The following is a 15,861-nucleotide window of genomic DNA, read 5'->3' as shown; positions in this document are numbered from 1 at the left end:
TCAGTTGGGTGAGTTAATGAAGCAGGATGGTGTAGCAGGAGGGAGAAAATTATCCAACGAAAGTGATGCTTGAATGTTTGATACCGTTGGGAATTCTAGAGTGCTAAATCATTCTTGCAGGGCTTTCCGAATGATGGCTGTTGTTGTATGTCTTTAAGTTGTTTTTGATTTATGATAACCCTGGAGTTTTCTTGGCAAAATTTATTAAGAGGAGCTTTGCTTTCCTTTGAGACTGAGAGAGTGTGACTTCCCAAAGATTACTGGGAGTTCCCATGGCCAAGCGGGGATTTGCACCTTGGTCTCCAAAGCTCTAATTCATCATTCAAATCACTACACCACACTGGCTCTCTCAATGGTGTGTCTAGCATCTAGAAAAGACACCATTCAAATTGACACAAATCAAGTTAAGGACTGGGTTGCTGTGAGTTTTCCGGGCTGCATGGCCATGTTCCAGAAGCATTCTTTTCTGATGTTTTGCATGTATCTTTGGCAGGCATCCCCAGGGGTATTGAGGGATGTTGGAAACTAGTCAAGTGGAGTTTATATATCTCTGGAACAATATTCAGGGTGGGAGAAAGAACTCTTGTCTGTTTGAGGCATGTGTGAATATTTCAATTGGCCACCTTGATTAGCATTAAATAGCCTTTCAGTTTCAAAGTCTGGCTGCTTACTGCCTGGGGGAACCCTTTGTTGGGAAACTAATCCAAGTCAGCCACAGCAAAACACTTGATGAACCAACCTGGACACAGAATATTATAGGTAAAGGTAAAGGTTTCCCCTGACATTAAAGTCCAGTCATGACCGACTCTGGGGGTTGATGCTCATCTCCATTTCTAAGCCGAAGAGCTGTCGTTGTCCAGAGACATCTCCTGGTCATGTGGCCAGCATGACTGCATGGAGCGCTGTTACCTTTCCGCCGGAGCGGTACCTATTGATCTACTCACATTTGCATGTTTTCGAACTGCTAGGTTGGCAGGAGCTGGGGCTAACAGTGGGCGCTCATTCCGCTCACGGGATTTGAATCTGGGACCTTTTGGTCGGCAAGTTCAGCAGCTCAGCGCTTTAACACACTGTGCCACCAGGGCCCCCCTCAGCATATTATTTGAGAACACAAATGTTGGACCACTCTAGCAAATACCATGTCAGACTACACTAAGAAGCCATTCAAATCCACAAGCATGTGGACAATTTCAATAGTAAGGAGGAAACCATGAAAGTTAACAAAATCTGGCTAACAGAATTTTAAAAACTCTAAAATCAGGACAGTAAATAAAGAACACCACTCAGAAAACAGAGGAATTCCAGACATGAATCAATCGGGGCCAGCTAACACCTCCCAACAAAGGATTCCCCCAGTCAGGAAGCAGCCAAAACTTGAAACTGAAAGGCTATTCAATGCTAATCAAGGTGGCCAATTGAAACATTCACACCTGCTTCAAACAGACAAGAACATTCAACCCTTAACATTCAACAGATATATAAACCCCACTTGACTAGTTTCCAACATACCCCATTACCTCTGAGGATGTCTGTCATAGATGTGGGAAAAATGTCCACAGCAATGCTTCTGGAACATGGCCATACAGGCTGGAAAACTCACAGAAACCAAGTGATTCCGGCCATGAAAACCTTCAACTATACAAGTTGAGGATGTCTAGAAGTTTGTTGCTGACAGGGAAAATTAGTCATATGGAGGTAGAAGACCTTGGGCTTCTTTCTTGCAGCGAGCACAAATGTTCGTTCTTAGCTTCTGTTCTGCATTTTTAATAATTTAATTTTATGCATTGAAATTAGCATACATTTTTCCAAATGTTCACCTTTTTGCCTGCATTTTTAAGGTATCAATTTGTTCATATTCTTGAATTGTAGCAATTGGGTATTTTTGAAACATACACATGGGTTTGTGTGATTTATTTATTTTTATTTTATTTTTGCAAAATGCAACTCTTCAGAAATATAATATTTCCCAGGGGTAATGTGTTCTATTCCATTGTCAATCTAGAAGGATGGACTTTCTGGGTGTTGTCATATGGAACCACAAATCCAACAAATGTCCTCTTCATGACAAGGACGAAAAAGACCGGAATACACTGTGCATTCACTTTCATGTAATGCAGCAACCCCCTGGCTCATAATACTCAACTGACAAATATAATAGCAATTTGTGGCTTCTAAGGGTCAGATTCTGTGTGTGTGTGTCAGGAGAGACTTGAGAAACTGCAAGTCACTTCTGGTGTGAGAGAATTGGCCGTCTGCAAGAACATTGCCCAGGGGACACCCAGATGTTTTGATGTTTTTACCATCCTTGTGGGAGGCTTCTCTCATGTCTCTGCATGGAGCTGGAGGTGATAGAGGAAGCTCATCTGTGCTCTAACCAGGTTGGATTTGAACTGGCAACCTTCAGGTCAGCTACCCAACCTTCAAGTCATCAGTCCTGCCAGCACAAGGGTTTAATCTACTGCGCCACTGGTGGCTCCTGGAGTAGATATATCCTGAGAAAACATCAGAGAGCCCCTAAGAGATTTCCAGATGACATGTGAACATCTAAACCAGGACTAGGGAACAGGTAGCCATTCTATAATTTTGCTAGGCTTTAGTTCCTCTTTGCCCCAGCCAGTCCAGCCAGGGATTTTGGATGTTGTAGTCCAACATCTAGAAAGCCCCAGCATCCCCATTCTCATCTAAATCTAGATCTATATTCTGAAATGGCATTGCCCAAAACTCTGTCCAAAGCATGGATGTAGCACATTGAAAGCAACATTGCTACTTGTTATTTTTACTTTCCAATTCATTTACTGTAATGAGAGGCAATATCATTACTTTTAAGCACTTGGATATCAACATCAATCATGGTGTGAATGGTTCAATAGTGAATAACATTTATTCATTACTTTAAAATGTTCCTTTTGGTAGTCTTTTTAGACACTTTTGGCCCACATGTGTGTGTATGTGTGTATAAACAATAAAAATGATGACTTGTTAAGGATTGGACCATTAAATTAATAGATATATCTCAAAGAATAGGTATTTCAGCATCTTGTGAGCCCCCGATGGCATAGTGGATTAAAGCCTTGTGACTTGAAGGTTGGGTTGCTGATCTGCAAGCTGCCAGGTTTGAATCCCACCCGGGGAGAGTGCAGATGAGCTCCCTCTATCAGCTCCAGCTTCATGTGGGGACATGAGAGAAGCCTCCCACGATGATAAAACATCAAAAACATCCGGGCATCCCCTGAGTAATGTCCTTGCAGACGGCCAATTCTCTCACACCAGAAGCAACTTGCAGTTTCTCAAGTCGCTCCTGACACGGAAAAAAAAAAGCATCTTGTGAGCTTTGCAAATAGGACTTATATTTTTGTGATTATCACATGCAGGAAATGAGACAACACATGAACATACGCTTTTTCTTACACACAAAATACTCTTTACGTACGATGGAAAAGTCTTGTATCCTTGTTGATTGCTTGGTTGGCAATCTCAAGGGGACTAACTACACATTTTAAGTGGCTTTATAAGAGGGGACATTTCTGTAAAATTTGCTTAACCGTAAAAAATGCAACAATGCTGATTCATTGCATGGATTAGAGGCCTCGACCCACAAGGGAGGTAAAGCGGTGGCAGGGGGATCGTCTTGTTATAGTTTCTATTCCCTTTAAAGATGGAGTACCATGGAGCCTATCAAACGATGCAAGACTGCTTACAGCAGATTTCGTCTTTAAAGTGTATAGAAAAGGGAGGCTTGTGAAGTCAAGGAGAAATCAACTCCACTGCTCTTTCTGCACATAGAAACAACTAGTAAAGGTAAAGGTTTTCCCCTGACATTAATTTCAGTCGTGACCAACTCTGGGGGTTGGTGCTCATCTCCATTTCTAAGCCGAAGAACCGGCGTTGTCCGTAGACACCTCCAAGGTCATGTGGCTGGCATGACTGTATGGAGCGCCGTTACCTTCCCACTGGAACGCTACCTATTTATCTACTCACATTTGCATGTTTTCAAACTGCTACGTTGGCAGGAGCTGGGGCTAATAGCGGGCACTCATTCCGCTCCCGGGATTTGAACCTGGGACCTTTCGGTCTGCAAGTTCAGCAGCTCAGCACTTTAACACACTGCGCCACCACCAGGGGCCCTTGTGAAGTCAAGGAGAAATCAACTCCACTGCTCTTTCTGCACATAGAAACAGCTAAAACCAGGTATTTAGTGGTGAGATGGAACTGTTGGATTTTAAGGTGGGATGGGAACTATTGTTAAATTCTTTGTTTCCTTTGGAAACAGAAGACCACTAAATGCCAGACATGGAAGGCGATTCCCCCCGTTTTCCCACCCTTGTTGGATGAGGTTCTAGGGCTAGTAAAAGTAGCAGCAGCATTTTGTTTGTGTTGCTGTGATTGTAGGGACCATAAGCCAGAAAATAGTAAACTATTGCCTATATAGCTTTGCCTCTGCATATATCATATAGCCTTTATATAGACAAAATAAGCACTTAGTATGAACCGAGTAGTATGTGCAACACAGGGCCTGTACCCCCCCCCCTTTTCCTGTGAACTGGTGCCTTTCTTCAGGAAATTCCAGAGAGAGAAGAAAGCTCAGAGTAAACAAGTTAGGTCATTGGTATCACTTGTGCCAAGTAGGTGTGGAAGGTGGGGAAGATCCTCAGCCATTGGTTAATTCTAGATAAGCCGAGATATAAAGTTCTTTGTTTGCTACGCATATGTTGCAATGGCCATTTGCATGGTACGGACCCACAAAAATGTGGGTACCTACGGCTGTTTTGCCTTATCATCAGCTGTGATAATAAAAGGCTTGTTTTATTGCTCTCCTGGAATTCTCTCCTTTACTTCCCTGCTAGGCTAGTCTCCAACATGATCAGTCAAGCTTCTCATTGTTCTTGTGGTGTATAGATGTGTTCGGATTCATAGAGAGAAAATGGATTAGTTTTGTGCAGTGACATTTCATGCAAAATGCAAAAAAAAAAAAAACACTCTAGAGGGGGGAAAACCCCACTTAGTGTCCCAGCCTTATGCTTGAAGTGAGATCTCACAGGGGACTGGCAAATCTGTGACATGTTGTCTCTCTGTGCTAAGATGATCTGTCTTTGGGCAAATCACTACAAAAGGGTGAGGTTTTTTTTTTTCATATTCTTAACAATTTCTCTAACCAGTGGTTATCCTAAATTAATTAAAATTATTGAAACTGCTCTGTTTGAAAGAAAAGTCTAAATATTTTGGATACATTCTGTTTGGATAATGAATAATTTTGCAGTGTAGATTTTAATAGAAATACATATGTTAGGGATAACAGGAGAAAGAAAAACATATACTTAATATGACATGCCTAATAGTTTTAAATGGATTATATTTGCCCTTCAAAAAGAGAAGTCTGCATTAAAATCACAGCACGATTATGATACAAAATAGCTTAGAGGTAATGCTTCTACTGAACAGTAGAAATGGAGTGGAGAAAAAGGACACAGAGGAGAAATGGAAAAAAACCATAGGTTAAATTAATGTATGCCCCAAGAGGTTATGTGCATCATGTAGCAATAAATACGCCACAAAGAGAGGAGATTAAAGGGGAAGTTCAAAAAGTAATCAAGCACCCCAAAGGAAAAACAAAGAGAAAACAAGATTTCAACTGTTATGGAGTTTACTCTTCACCATTGCTGATCTGCAAAGCTCTATTTAATTTTGGGATAGGTTTGGAAGAAGCACTAATGAATGAAGGGCTGAGACAGGTTTGAAAACATTCAGTATATATACAGGAAAAGCAAAAACAAAACTGTTTGCTATGGCAAAGCAGGGGCAGGCAAAGTGAGCTTTTGGCCCCTGTGCAGTTTCTCCAGCCACATTTCCCCACACCAAACACTGTAGCTTCTACTACTACTCATATCCCAATGCTTACGTTTAGAAACATGATATATGAGAATTAAGTTGTTGGGAGAGTATTTTCTTGTGAAAACAAAGTGCATGCTCTCTGTGCATGAGGTTTCCCAGGCATAAGCAAGGTTGGGGCATCTTCGCATAGGTCAAATTTCAACGACAATTCTGGTTCCACAGCAGCTTTGCAACGGAGCCTGCCAGCTCTTATCACACACTGGAGAAGTACTTTCAAGGCGGCTCCATAGCAAAACTGCTGTGGAACTGGAGCTGCCACCACAAAAAGCTGGTGGCAGCAACACGGGAGGCTTCCCATGGTTGCATTGCCCTCAACAGGGCAAGTTGGCTGGCGGACACTTCCCCCATGTAGGTAGGGGGGAAGCCGGGACAATGCGGGGCATGGGGCGACAGGTTCTCACACTCCTGGATGTGTACCACCAGAATCCGCAGCGATCCTGGTGGCACATCTGAAGAGGTCCTTGGTCTTAAAAACTCATATCTTGTCTCAATGGGATATTACTATGCCAAGGGATCTTGTAGTGCTTCTGAGACTCTCACCAGAGTGTCTGGAAAAAGCCAAAATATGCACTGCAGCCCATCAGAATATATCCCATGCCAGGTTCAAACCCGGGACTGGAAAATGTGGAGTACTTGTCTTGTCAGAACACTACTAACACTGAAGCACTTAAATCACAAACACACACACACACTGAGACATGGCAGGCTGGAAGGTAAATCATTACTCCCCTGAGAGGGAAACCACATAATTTCCAGAGTACTGTCTCTTTTCACTCCTTCACATTTCCTGTGCCCTGTCCTTGGTCAAGCACTGATCCCGAACAGACATAGTGATGCACATCAGTATGTCTCAGCAGACTGGGTAAGGAAAAAATCATTCCTAGGTTTGGTTCTGATCCTCAATACTCTAGCCACCATCCCAGCCTTGAACTGGTGCCTGGAGTGTTTGTATGGGCACTCTGCACTAGAAAGCAGTTTCTTTTAATCCACTTCCTAATTTGAATTTAGTCCCTGTGAAGAACTGCCCTCAGTTTACGTACTCAGATGCAAGAGGAAGGAGACTCAGAGTGTGTCTACACTTATCTGAATAATAATAATAATAATAATAATAATAATAATAATAATAATAATGCTGTAAGAAAATCGCACAGACAGACTACAAACAGAGGCACAACTATGTGGCCCAAATGATTCATTGGAACTTATGCCTCAAGTACCACCTCCCAGCAGTAAAGAACTGGTGGGATCACAAACCTGCAAAAGTATTGGAAAATGAGCACGCAAAGATACTGTGGGACTTCCGAATCCAGACTGACAAAGTTCTGGAACACAACATCAGAGTTGTGGAAAAGAAAAAGGGTTGGATCATTGATGTTGCCATCCCAGGTGACAGTCACATTGACGAAAAACAGCAGGAAAAACTCAGCCGCTATCAGGACCTCAAGATTGAACTTCAAAGACTGGCAGAAACCATTACAGGTGGTCCTGGTGGTGATCGGCACATTGGGTGCCATGCCAAAAGATCTCAGCTGGCATTTGGAAACAATAGACATTGACAAAATTATTATCTGCCAAAATTACTATCCATGCATCATCCAAAAATACATCACACAGTCCAAACACTTGGGAAGTGTTCGACTTGTGATTTTGTGATACGAAATCCAGTATATCTATCTTGTTTGCTGTGTCATACAATGTTGTTGTGATAATAATAATAAATCTTTATATCCCACTTTTCTCCCACTAAGGGACCCAAAGCGGCTTCTAACATCTTAAAATACAATAAAATACAAAATAAAATCATCCACAATCAAAGACACAAATATAAAAACATAATAAGCAATCAATAAAACATAAGACACATTTTAAAATTTTATATATATATATATATATATATATATATATATATATATATATATATATGGTGTCTTGTCAAATAATCTGAATTAAAGTGCTATGTAGCTGCCTCAATGCAGCCTAGGAGCATCTCTGGAGTTCTTTTGCCATTTACATGTCCACCAGGACTGCAGGTGCTGTCATCAACACTGCATCATCAGCAACAAGCTACACTTTGCCAGGGGCTTTGTGGTCATGTTCGGTTTTTGGTCACATAGGTGATATTGAATGAAGTAATGAATTATGCTTTATTTATATCCCACCCCATCTCCCAAAGGGACTCGTAGCGGCTTACAACAAAACACCAACATAAATAATAGTGAAACACATAACAAGTCAAAAAATTTAAATCACCAGAAATAAAACAAGTCATAATAAATAAAACGGAATATAACTCAAGAATGTCACAAATCAATATAAAACTATGTGAAAATTAAGTATATGAAACATAAAAGCAGCAAAAACATATTAGCAGCAAGCTTCTGGCAGAGAGCTAATTGTTGTGGACAGTGTAACTGTGGATCTATTGGATGTGAGGACAATTGGAGGGATCCAACCTGATTCTGCTGACCATACTCCCAACACTCCAGTATTTTCCCTGAGTTTCCTGGGATCTCCAAAGTAAATCTTGTGTCCTCTTGACCCACTTTAATGACTGAATGCAGCATTTCTACATTCAGCTGTGTGTCATCTGGACTCCCTACAGCAGCTGAGCAATGAGTCAAATTAGTTTATGAAAGCTTCTACCATGACTTCTTTTTCTAAGTTACTCTCAAAGGTGCTACAAGATCGGGCTGTGGTGCAGGCTGGAGAGCAGCTGCAATGAATCACTGCAATGAATCACTCTGACCAGGAGGTCATGAGTTCGAGGCCCGCTCGGAGCCTATGTTTGTTTGTCTTTGTTCTATGTTAAAAGGCATTGAATGTTTGCCTATATGTGTAATGTGATCCGCCCTGAGTCCCCTTTGGGGTGAGAAGGGCGGAATATAAATGCTGTAAATAAATAATAAATAAATAAATATAGTGATCTTCCAGACCAACATGGCTGAATTCTGTCAGTGGAAGAAACATTGATGGTGGCAGGTTTTCAGTGACATCAGTAGTGACATGGGGATGGCTATCCACACAATGGCATCATTTTAACTGCCATTATAGATTATCTGCTGCTGCTACAGATAAAGATATCCAGCCCTGAAAGTTACAGGAGGAACTACTGTATTTACCCAAATCTAGTGCGCCATCAAATCTAATGCGCACCTCAATTTTCAAAACCCTGAAATCAAAAAAATATTTGTGCACCTTGATTTTGGTGTGGGTATTTGGCCAAAAAAAGTGAGCATTATATTGACAGAAATAAATATGGTGTGTATCTACACTGTAGAATTAATGCAATTTGCCAAGGATCAATGCTATGGAATCCTGTGAGATGTAGTTTGATGAGCCGTCAACATTCTTGGTAAATACTTATGGTAGCTAAAGTGGTCTCAAATTGCATTGACTTTACAGTGTAGAAGCACTGCAAAGCACTAAATCATGGAGGAAGTAGCTGTACAAAGAAGAGACTAACTGCCTCATCACACTACAGCATGAATCCACTTTAAATCTGGTTTCTGCCTCCTGCAGAATTCAGGGGTTTGCAGTTTGATGAGACCCAGGACCTGTCTGGCTGAACTGTTTAAAGCCCCCTTCCAAAAGTGAATTTAAAGCGGATCCAAGCTCTAGTGTGATGAGGTCCAAAAACAAATTTCCCACACAAAGTGAGGTGTGGTGCCACCCTGGTTATTAATATCTCAGCAAAGGTTGCCCAAGACCTGCTGTGAGATCCCTTTGACATCAGGCAAAGGAACATTTATTTTTCCAGCCTTTTACAGTTTTCTCATTTCAAACTGTTTCATCCTTGCCATATGTTTTTGTGCTGCTTTTCTATGTTTCATAGTTGAATCGCTTTTATTGTCTATAGTTTTATATTTATATTTCTGTTCTAAGACAATGGCCTGGAAACTTCAAAAAAACAACTACTTCAAACATGAAATAAATAAGAGATCATTTGCAATTACAAGAAAGGGACAAGGGGCTTCTTTTCGACATCTTTTATGCTCAGCATAGGTTCTCTGTTCCGTCTCGTTTGGAATGAGATCTACAAATAATAAGTAATATAGTATGCAATATGTGATATCCATTTAATTCTCCTTGACGGTTGTGCTGGTTTTTTGATGCTGGTAAAGGTGATCCTCTTTCACCCACTATAATTATAATAAGAGCACCATAATGAAATATCTCATGATGGAATTCATACTAAAAATAAATGTTAGTAGGAATTTCAAATTTTGATATTTGTTATAATGTGGGAAACCAACAATATCACTGAAACAATAAGACAATATAAGAAACTTCGTGGGATGTTGTCTATGGGTGTCTACATTAATTAATTAATGCAATTTGACACTACTACAGCTGCCATGACTAAATGCTGAGGAGTCATAGGCAGTGGAGACTAAAGACCTTGTAAAACTACAACTCCTATTAAAGTGCTATCAATAGTGAAGAGTAGAGACATCACACTGGCAATGAAGGTCCGCATAGTTAAAGCAATGGTATTCCCCGTAGTAACCTATGGATGCGAGAGCTGGTCCATAGGAAGGCTGAGTGAAGGAAGGTAGACCCTTTGAACTGTGGTGCAGGATGAAAATTCTGAGAGTGCCTTGGACTGCAAGAAGATCCAACCAGTTCATACTCCAGGAAATAATGCCTGACTGCTCACTGAAGGGAAGGATATTAGAGGCAAAGATGAAGTACTTTGGCCACATCATGAGAAGACAGGAAAGCTTGCAGAAGAGAATGATGCTGGGGAAAATGGAAGGAAGAGGGCTGACCAAGGGCAAGATTGATGGATGGTATTCTTGAAGTAACTGGCTTGACCTTAAAGGAGTTGGAGGTGACCATGGTCAACAGGAAGCTCTGGTGTGGGCTGGTCCATGAGGACACAAAGAGTCGGTAGCAACTGAATAAATAAACTGTCAGAGTAATTGCAGCGCAGCAGTAGTTGGATGGAGTCAGTGGAATGCAGAACGAAGAGACACCCAGAGACGTTAGTAAAACTATATACAAAGTTTTACTGTAAGCAGTAATAATCAAGACAAACAGACTTCCAGACAATAGACGAACACAGCAATTGACTCAACACCTAGGCAGACAGAACTCAACTCAACTCAGAGCAGAACAGAACAGATCAGCAATGCACACACACTTGTGTCTGGACACTCCCCAGTTCCAGCCAAACATCAATATTTAACTCTTTCTAGACTATAGTACACTCTGGATGATGCAATCAGTATGCAATACAAGCAAGACACAAATTTCATTTAAACACTACCAATACACAAATTCCACATTAACATAAACAACAACAAACTGCAGTATAGATACATCCCACACTGGACCTTCTAGAATTCATCCAAGAATTCACGGAAATCCAATTTACTGCTGATGAAATTTGATGGCTGCTATCCAAATTGCCACCATTTATCACTGTAGTGGAAATGCCAAAGGAAAATGGAATATAAGAGAAGAAAATACAGAAAAGAAGACTCCAGAGAAGGTAAAAGGAAAGTGGTGGCGGTAGTGACAGAAGAACACAGCTGTAGCTACAAAAGTTGCCCTGAGGGTCATATTGATCCTGTGAGCCATATGTTGCCATCTTCTGTTAGAAGAAATAATATGCAAGGGCAGATACATTGCTAGGTTTGGTGTGTATATTTTCCTGCTTTTATACAACTTGTGGATTTCATATAATAAAAATACAGACCCCATTTCAGCATTTACCTTTGTGTGACTTTCCAGCACTGGAAAGCCCACTGTAGAGGTTCTATCATCCTCGAAAACTTACCAGATTGAGTCTTTTGTGAGTTTGGAATCCACCTTTCCATTTTCATCCACAAAGACATCCATCTGCAAGTTGGCATCATTGTCATGAGCTGAGCAAAAGTTAGTGACAACTCTTGCAGGAATCCCCAGGCATCTCAAAACTGTAAGAAATGCAGAATGTAAAGAAAAAGATTTGTGCAAGCCAATATGGAAATATTTGAATGGCGAGAAGATGTATAGCTCAAATAATGCCCCCTATGGGATTATTGTGGGCAGGCCAAGTTATCAATAAATTCCAACAAGACTAAGGTTATTGATTTGCAGTTACTGTATTCATTCATTTTAGAGAAAACTTGGGAACCTTACTTGGAGAATTGATGACCAGAATATTGCGTGCTCTGTTGGAGATTCCTAAATCAGAGTTTATTTGCACTTCATCGCATTAAAGACTGATCAGACAATAAATGATACTTTCACATTTTATAAGGTTAAACATGGAAAACAAGTACTTCCATTTATTTGGTCAGACACTTAATGATGTTCTCAAATTCTGCATGAGTAATGAGACAAGTAAGTTTTGCAGTTCTTAACATTTCCAGGAGTCAAATGGGGCTTACAGTATCTGTTAGTTCTTATTGCGAGTATAGAATGTTCTTTGGGATCATCCATAATATAATGGGATTATTATGGGTGATCCCAAAGAACATTCTATATCGCAATAAGAACTAACAGAGTCAGCAGAGTATCACAGAAATACATAAATCCACAAACACTGTGAGTATACGTATATGTATATAAACATTTGAAGTTGAAATCTTAAAACTTTTGATTTTGTTGTAGCCACTATTTTTTCCTTTTGTTTAGAACCCACCACTGAAAAAAGATATAAGAATACAAACTTGAGAGAGGGATGTAAAGTGCATTTCATGTGAATGTACAATTGTGAGGACTTATATCAGATTTAAAACTGTATTTGTGTGGATATGTTATCGTAAAGGTTTCCCCTGACGTTAAGTCCAGTCACGACCGACTCTGGGGGTTGGTGCTCATCTCCATTTCTAAGCTGAAGAGCTGGCATTGTCCATAGACACCTCCAAGGTCATGTGGCTGGCATGACTGCATGGAGCGCTGTTACCTTCCCACTGGAGTGGTACCTATTGATCTACTCACATTTGCATGTTTTTGAAGTGCTAGGTTGGTCCTGTTAATTCATATAATTTTCTCAGATAAATTCACCTGAGGAAGACTAAGAGTCAAAACAGGTCATGTGTTCTACATTGATTTCACAAGTGGCAAATTTATGTATAGAGCAAGCATTGTTGGGTTATATCATCATTTTGATGTACGGAGCATTAACATTACAATTTTAAATTCTGCACTTATTGTATATCATTCAATATAAGTTTATATTTTATACCGGTTTATTGACCATTTACCAGTGCATATTGTTGTACTTGTGGGTATATATTAGTTTGGAGTGTAACCAGAAACACATCTACTTAATAAATTTCATGAATTTCCCAGTATTTACCAAGGCAAGGCCACTTTAAGATCACTTTGCCAGTTCCTTCCTCTGAAATATAGCCCACAGCACCTGGTATTGTTTGATAGTCTCTAATCGAAGTATGAACTAGAGTTGACCCTACTTAGCTTCCAAAATTCGATAGTATCTGGTGCCTTAAGGGAAAAGTAAAGGTTTTCTAATGACATTAAATCTAGTCATGTCTGACTATGGGGGTTGGTGCTCATCTCCATTTCTAAGCCCAAGAGCCAGTGTTGTCCATAGACACCTCCAAGGTCATGTGGCTGGCATGACTGCATGGAGCACCGTTGAAAGCATTGATATTGTTGATCTTGACTGGCAGTGGTTCTCTAAGCTCAGTCATAAGTATTTTCTATTACCTGCTAGCTGGCTCTTCCAACTAAAGATGTTACTATCAACTACTAGACCTTTGTCCAACTGCATATTAATCTCTGCCCAGTGCTCCGGTCCTACTTTGCTTTCTCCAATGGAAAAAAACCCACATACTACTTCTTAAAATAGCTGTGCACATAATATGTTTTTAATGGTTGGCTAAAATAATTTTTAAATTCCCACATTTTGACTTTTATCTAAACAATAATAAAATCAGAAACTGCAGAGCATGGGAACTGGCAGGCAAAAATATTCTGGATTTAGAAGACAGAATGTTTACTCCCTAACGAATGGATTTTCTCTGCCATATATTAGTAGTGTTGTATTCATGATGGAAAAATTGCAATATAAAAATAGACTGAATGATGTATCTATGCAATCTGATTTGTCTAATACAGCATACATTAAAATAAGTTATTTTTTTCAATCTACTCCTCCAGAATAATGGAGTTCTTTTGCCAGCCTAGACTATTAATTTTGGTAGATTGTTTTATTTTTTATTTTTTTGCTATTTTAACAAGGAAAAAAGCTGGCACAAAAATGGTATAATTATTAGGTTATATGCAAAAGAAAGGTTACTGGCAGAGTATCTTACTAAGGGCCCGAGGCAAACCACATCACCATACCTAATTTAGGTTGGCTTGTATACTTATAAAATATTGGAAAGTGCTTCATTGTCTCCCAGTTGTTTTCTGGGCATGAGTCAGTGCTAGACTTGACTTTTTAAATCCTCAGTGACCTTTGATTAAGGTACTTGAAGGATGGCCTATTACTGTATGAAACTGCTGAACAGGTAAAATCTTCACTGAAGGCTCTTTGTCAAGTTTGCTGTTGTTGTATGCCTTCAAATCGTCCTAACTTATGGTGACCCTAAGACCCCTTCCACACAGCTGTATAAAATCCCACATTATCTGCTTTGAGCTGGGTAATATGGCAGTGTGGGCTCAGATAACCCAGTTCAAAGCAGATATTGTAGATTATATGCCTTGATATTCTGGGTTATATGGCTGTGTGGAAGGGCCCTAAGATGTTCCTATCATAGGGTTTTCTTTGATTTGTTCAGAAGTTTGCAATTGCCTTCCTCTAAGGCTGATGGATTGTGACTTGCTCAAGATTATCCCGTGAGTTTCCATGGCCAAGTGGAGGTTCAAACCCTGGTCTCCTCGAGCCCTTCCACAAAGCCATAGAACCCAGGATATCAAGGCAATTATTGTTGTTTATTCATTCAGTTGTTTCCGACTTTTTGTGACCTCATGGACCAGCCCATGCCAGAGCTCCCTGTCAGCTGTGGCCACTCCCAGCTCCTTCAAGGTCAAGCCAGTCACTTCAAGGATACCATCCATCGATCTTGCCCTTGGTTGGCCTCTCATCCTTTTTCCTTCCATCTTCCCCAGCATCATTCTCTTCTCCAAGCTTTCCTGTCTTCTCATGATGTGGCCAAAGTACTTCGCCTCTAATATCCTTCCCTCCAGTGAGCAGCCAGGCATTATTCCCATTTCCTGGTTGGATCTTCTTGCGGTCCAAGGCACTCTCAGGATTTTCGTCCAGCACTAAAGTTCATAAGTATTATCTTCCCTCATTCAACCCCCCTTATGGTCCAGCTCTCACATCCATAGGTTACTATGGGGAATATCATTGCTTTAACTATGCGGACCTTCATTGCCAGTGTGATGTCTCTGCTTTTCACTATTTCATCAAGGTTGGCCATTGCTCTCCTCCCAAGAAGTAAACGTCTTCTGATTTCCTGGCTGCAGATAATCCACAATTATCAAGGCAGATCATCTACAATATCTGCTTTGAACTTGATTATCTGAGTCCACACTACCATATAATCCAGTTCAAAGCAGATAATATGGGATTTTATATAACTTTGTGGAAGGCGTCTTAGAATCCATAAGTCAGGATGTATTTGTCAGAGTATTTGCAGCGCAGCAGTAGTTGGATGGAAGCAGTGGAACGCAGAATGAAGAGACACTCAGAGACGTTGGTAAAACTATTTACAAAGTTTTACTGTATACAGCAATAATCAACACAGACAGACTTGCAGACGACAGACAAACACAGGACTGCTCTGTTATCCAACAGAACTTGACTCGAACTCTAGGCAGACAGAACTCAACTGAACTGAACTGATGCAATCATTATGCACAAACACTTGTGTCTGGATACTCCCTAGTTCCAGCCACGCATCAAGGTCATCATAGCTTCTTGGCAATTAACTCTTTCCACACTATGGTACATTCTGGATGATGCAATCAGTTGCAATACATTAACAGTATTGAAGGTACACAACAACA

The 15,861-nt window shown here is 40.4% G+C and overlaps 1 protein-coding gene across 1 annotated transcript in view; it reads right to left on the bottom strand.

The window, feature by feature from the left end:
* Positions 1-15,861, bottom strand: part of f13a1 (coagulation factor XIII A chain) — a 149,305-nt gene that overhangs the window by 45,142 nt on the left and 88,302 nt on the right. The window contains exon 8 of the mRNA XM_062977690.1: positions 11,672-11,810. Within this exon, the coding sequence (XP_062833760.1) occupies positions 11,672-11,810 (139 nt within the window). The remainder of the gene's footprint in view (positions 1-11,671; positions 11,811-15,861) is intronic.

Source organism: Anolis carolinensis, chromosome 4 (assembly GCF_035594765.1).
Source record: "Anolis carolinensis isolate JA03-04 chromosome 4, rAnoCar3.1.pri, whole genome shotgun sequence".
Lineage (NCBI taxonomy): Eukaryota > Metazoa > Chordata > Lepidosauria > Squamata > Dactyloidae > Anolis > Anolis carolinensis.
Note: the sequence above shows the minus strand (reverse complement) of the source record. Positions and strands in the feature narration are given on the sequence as shown.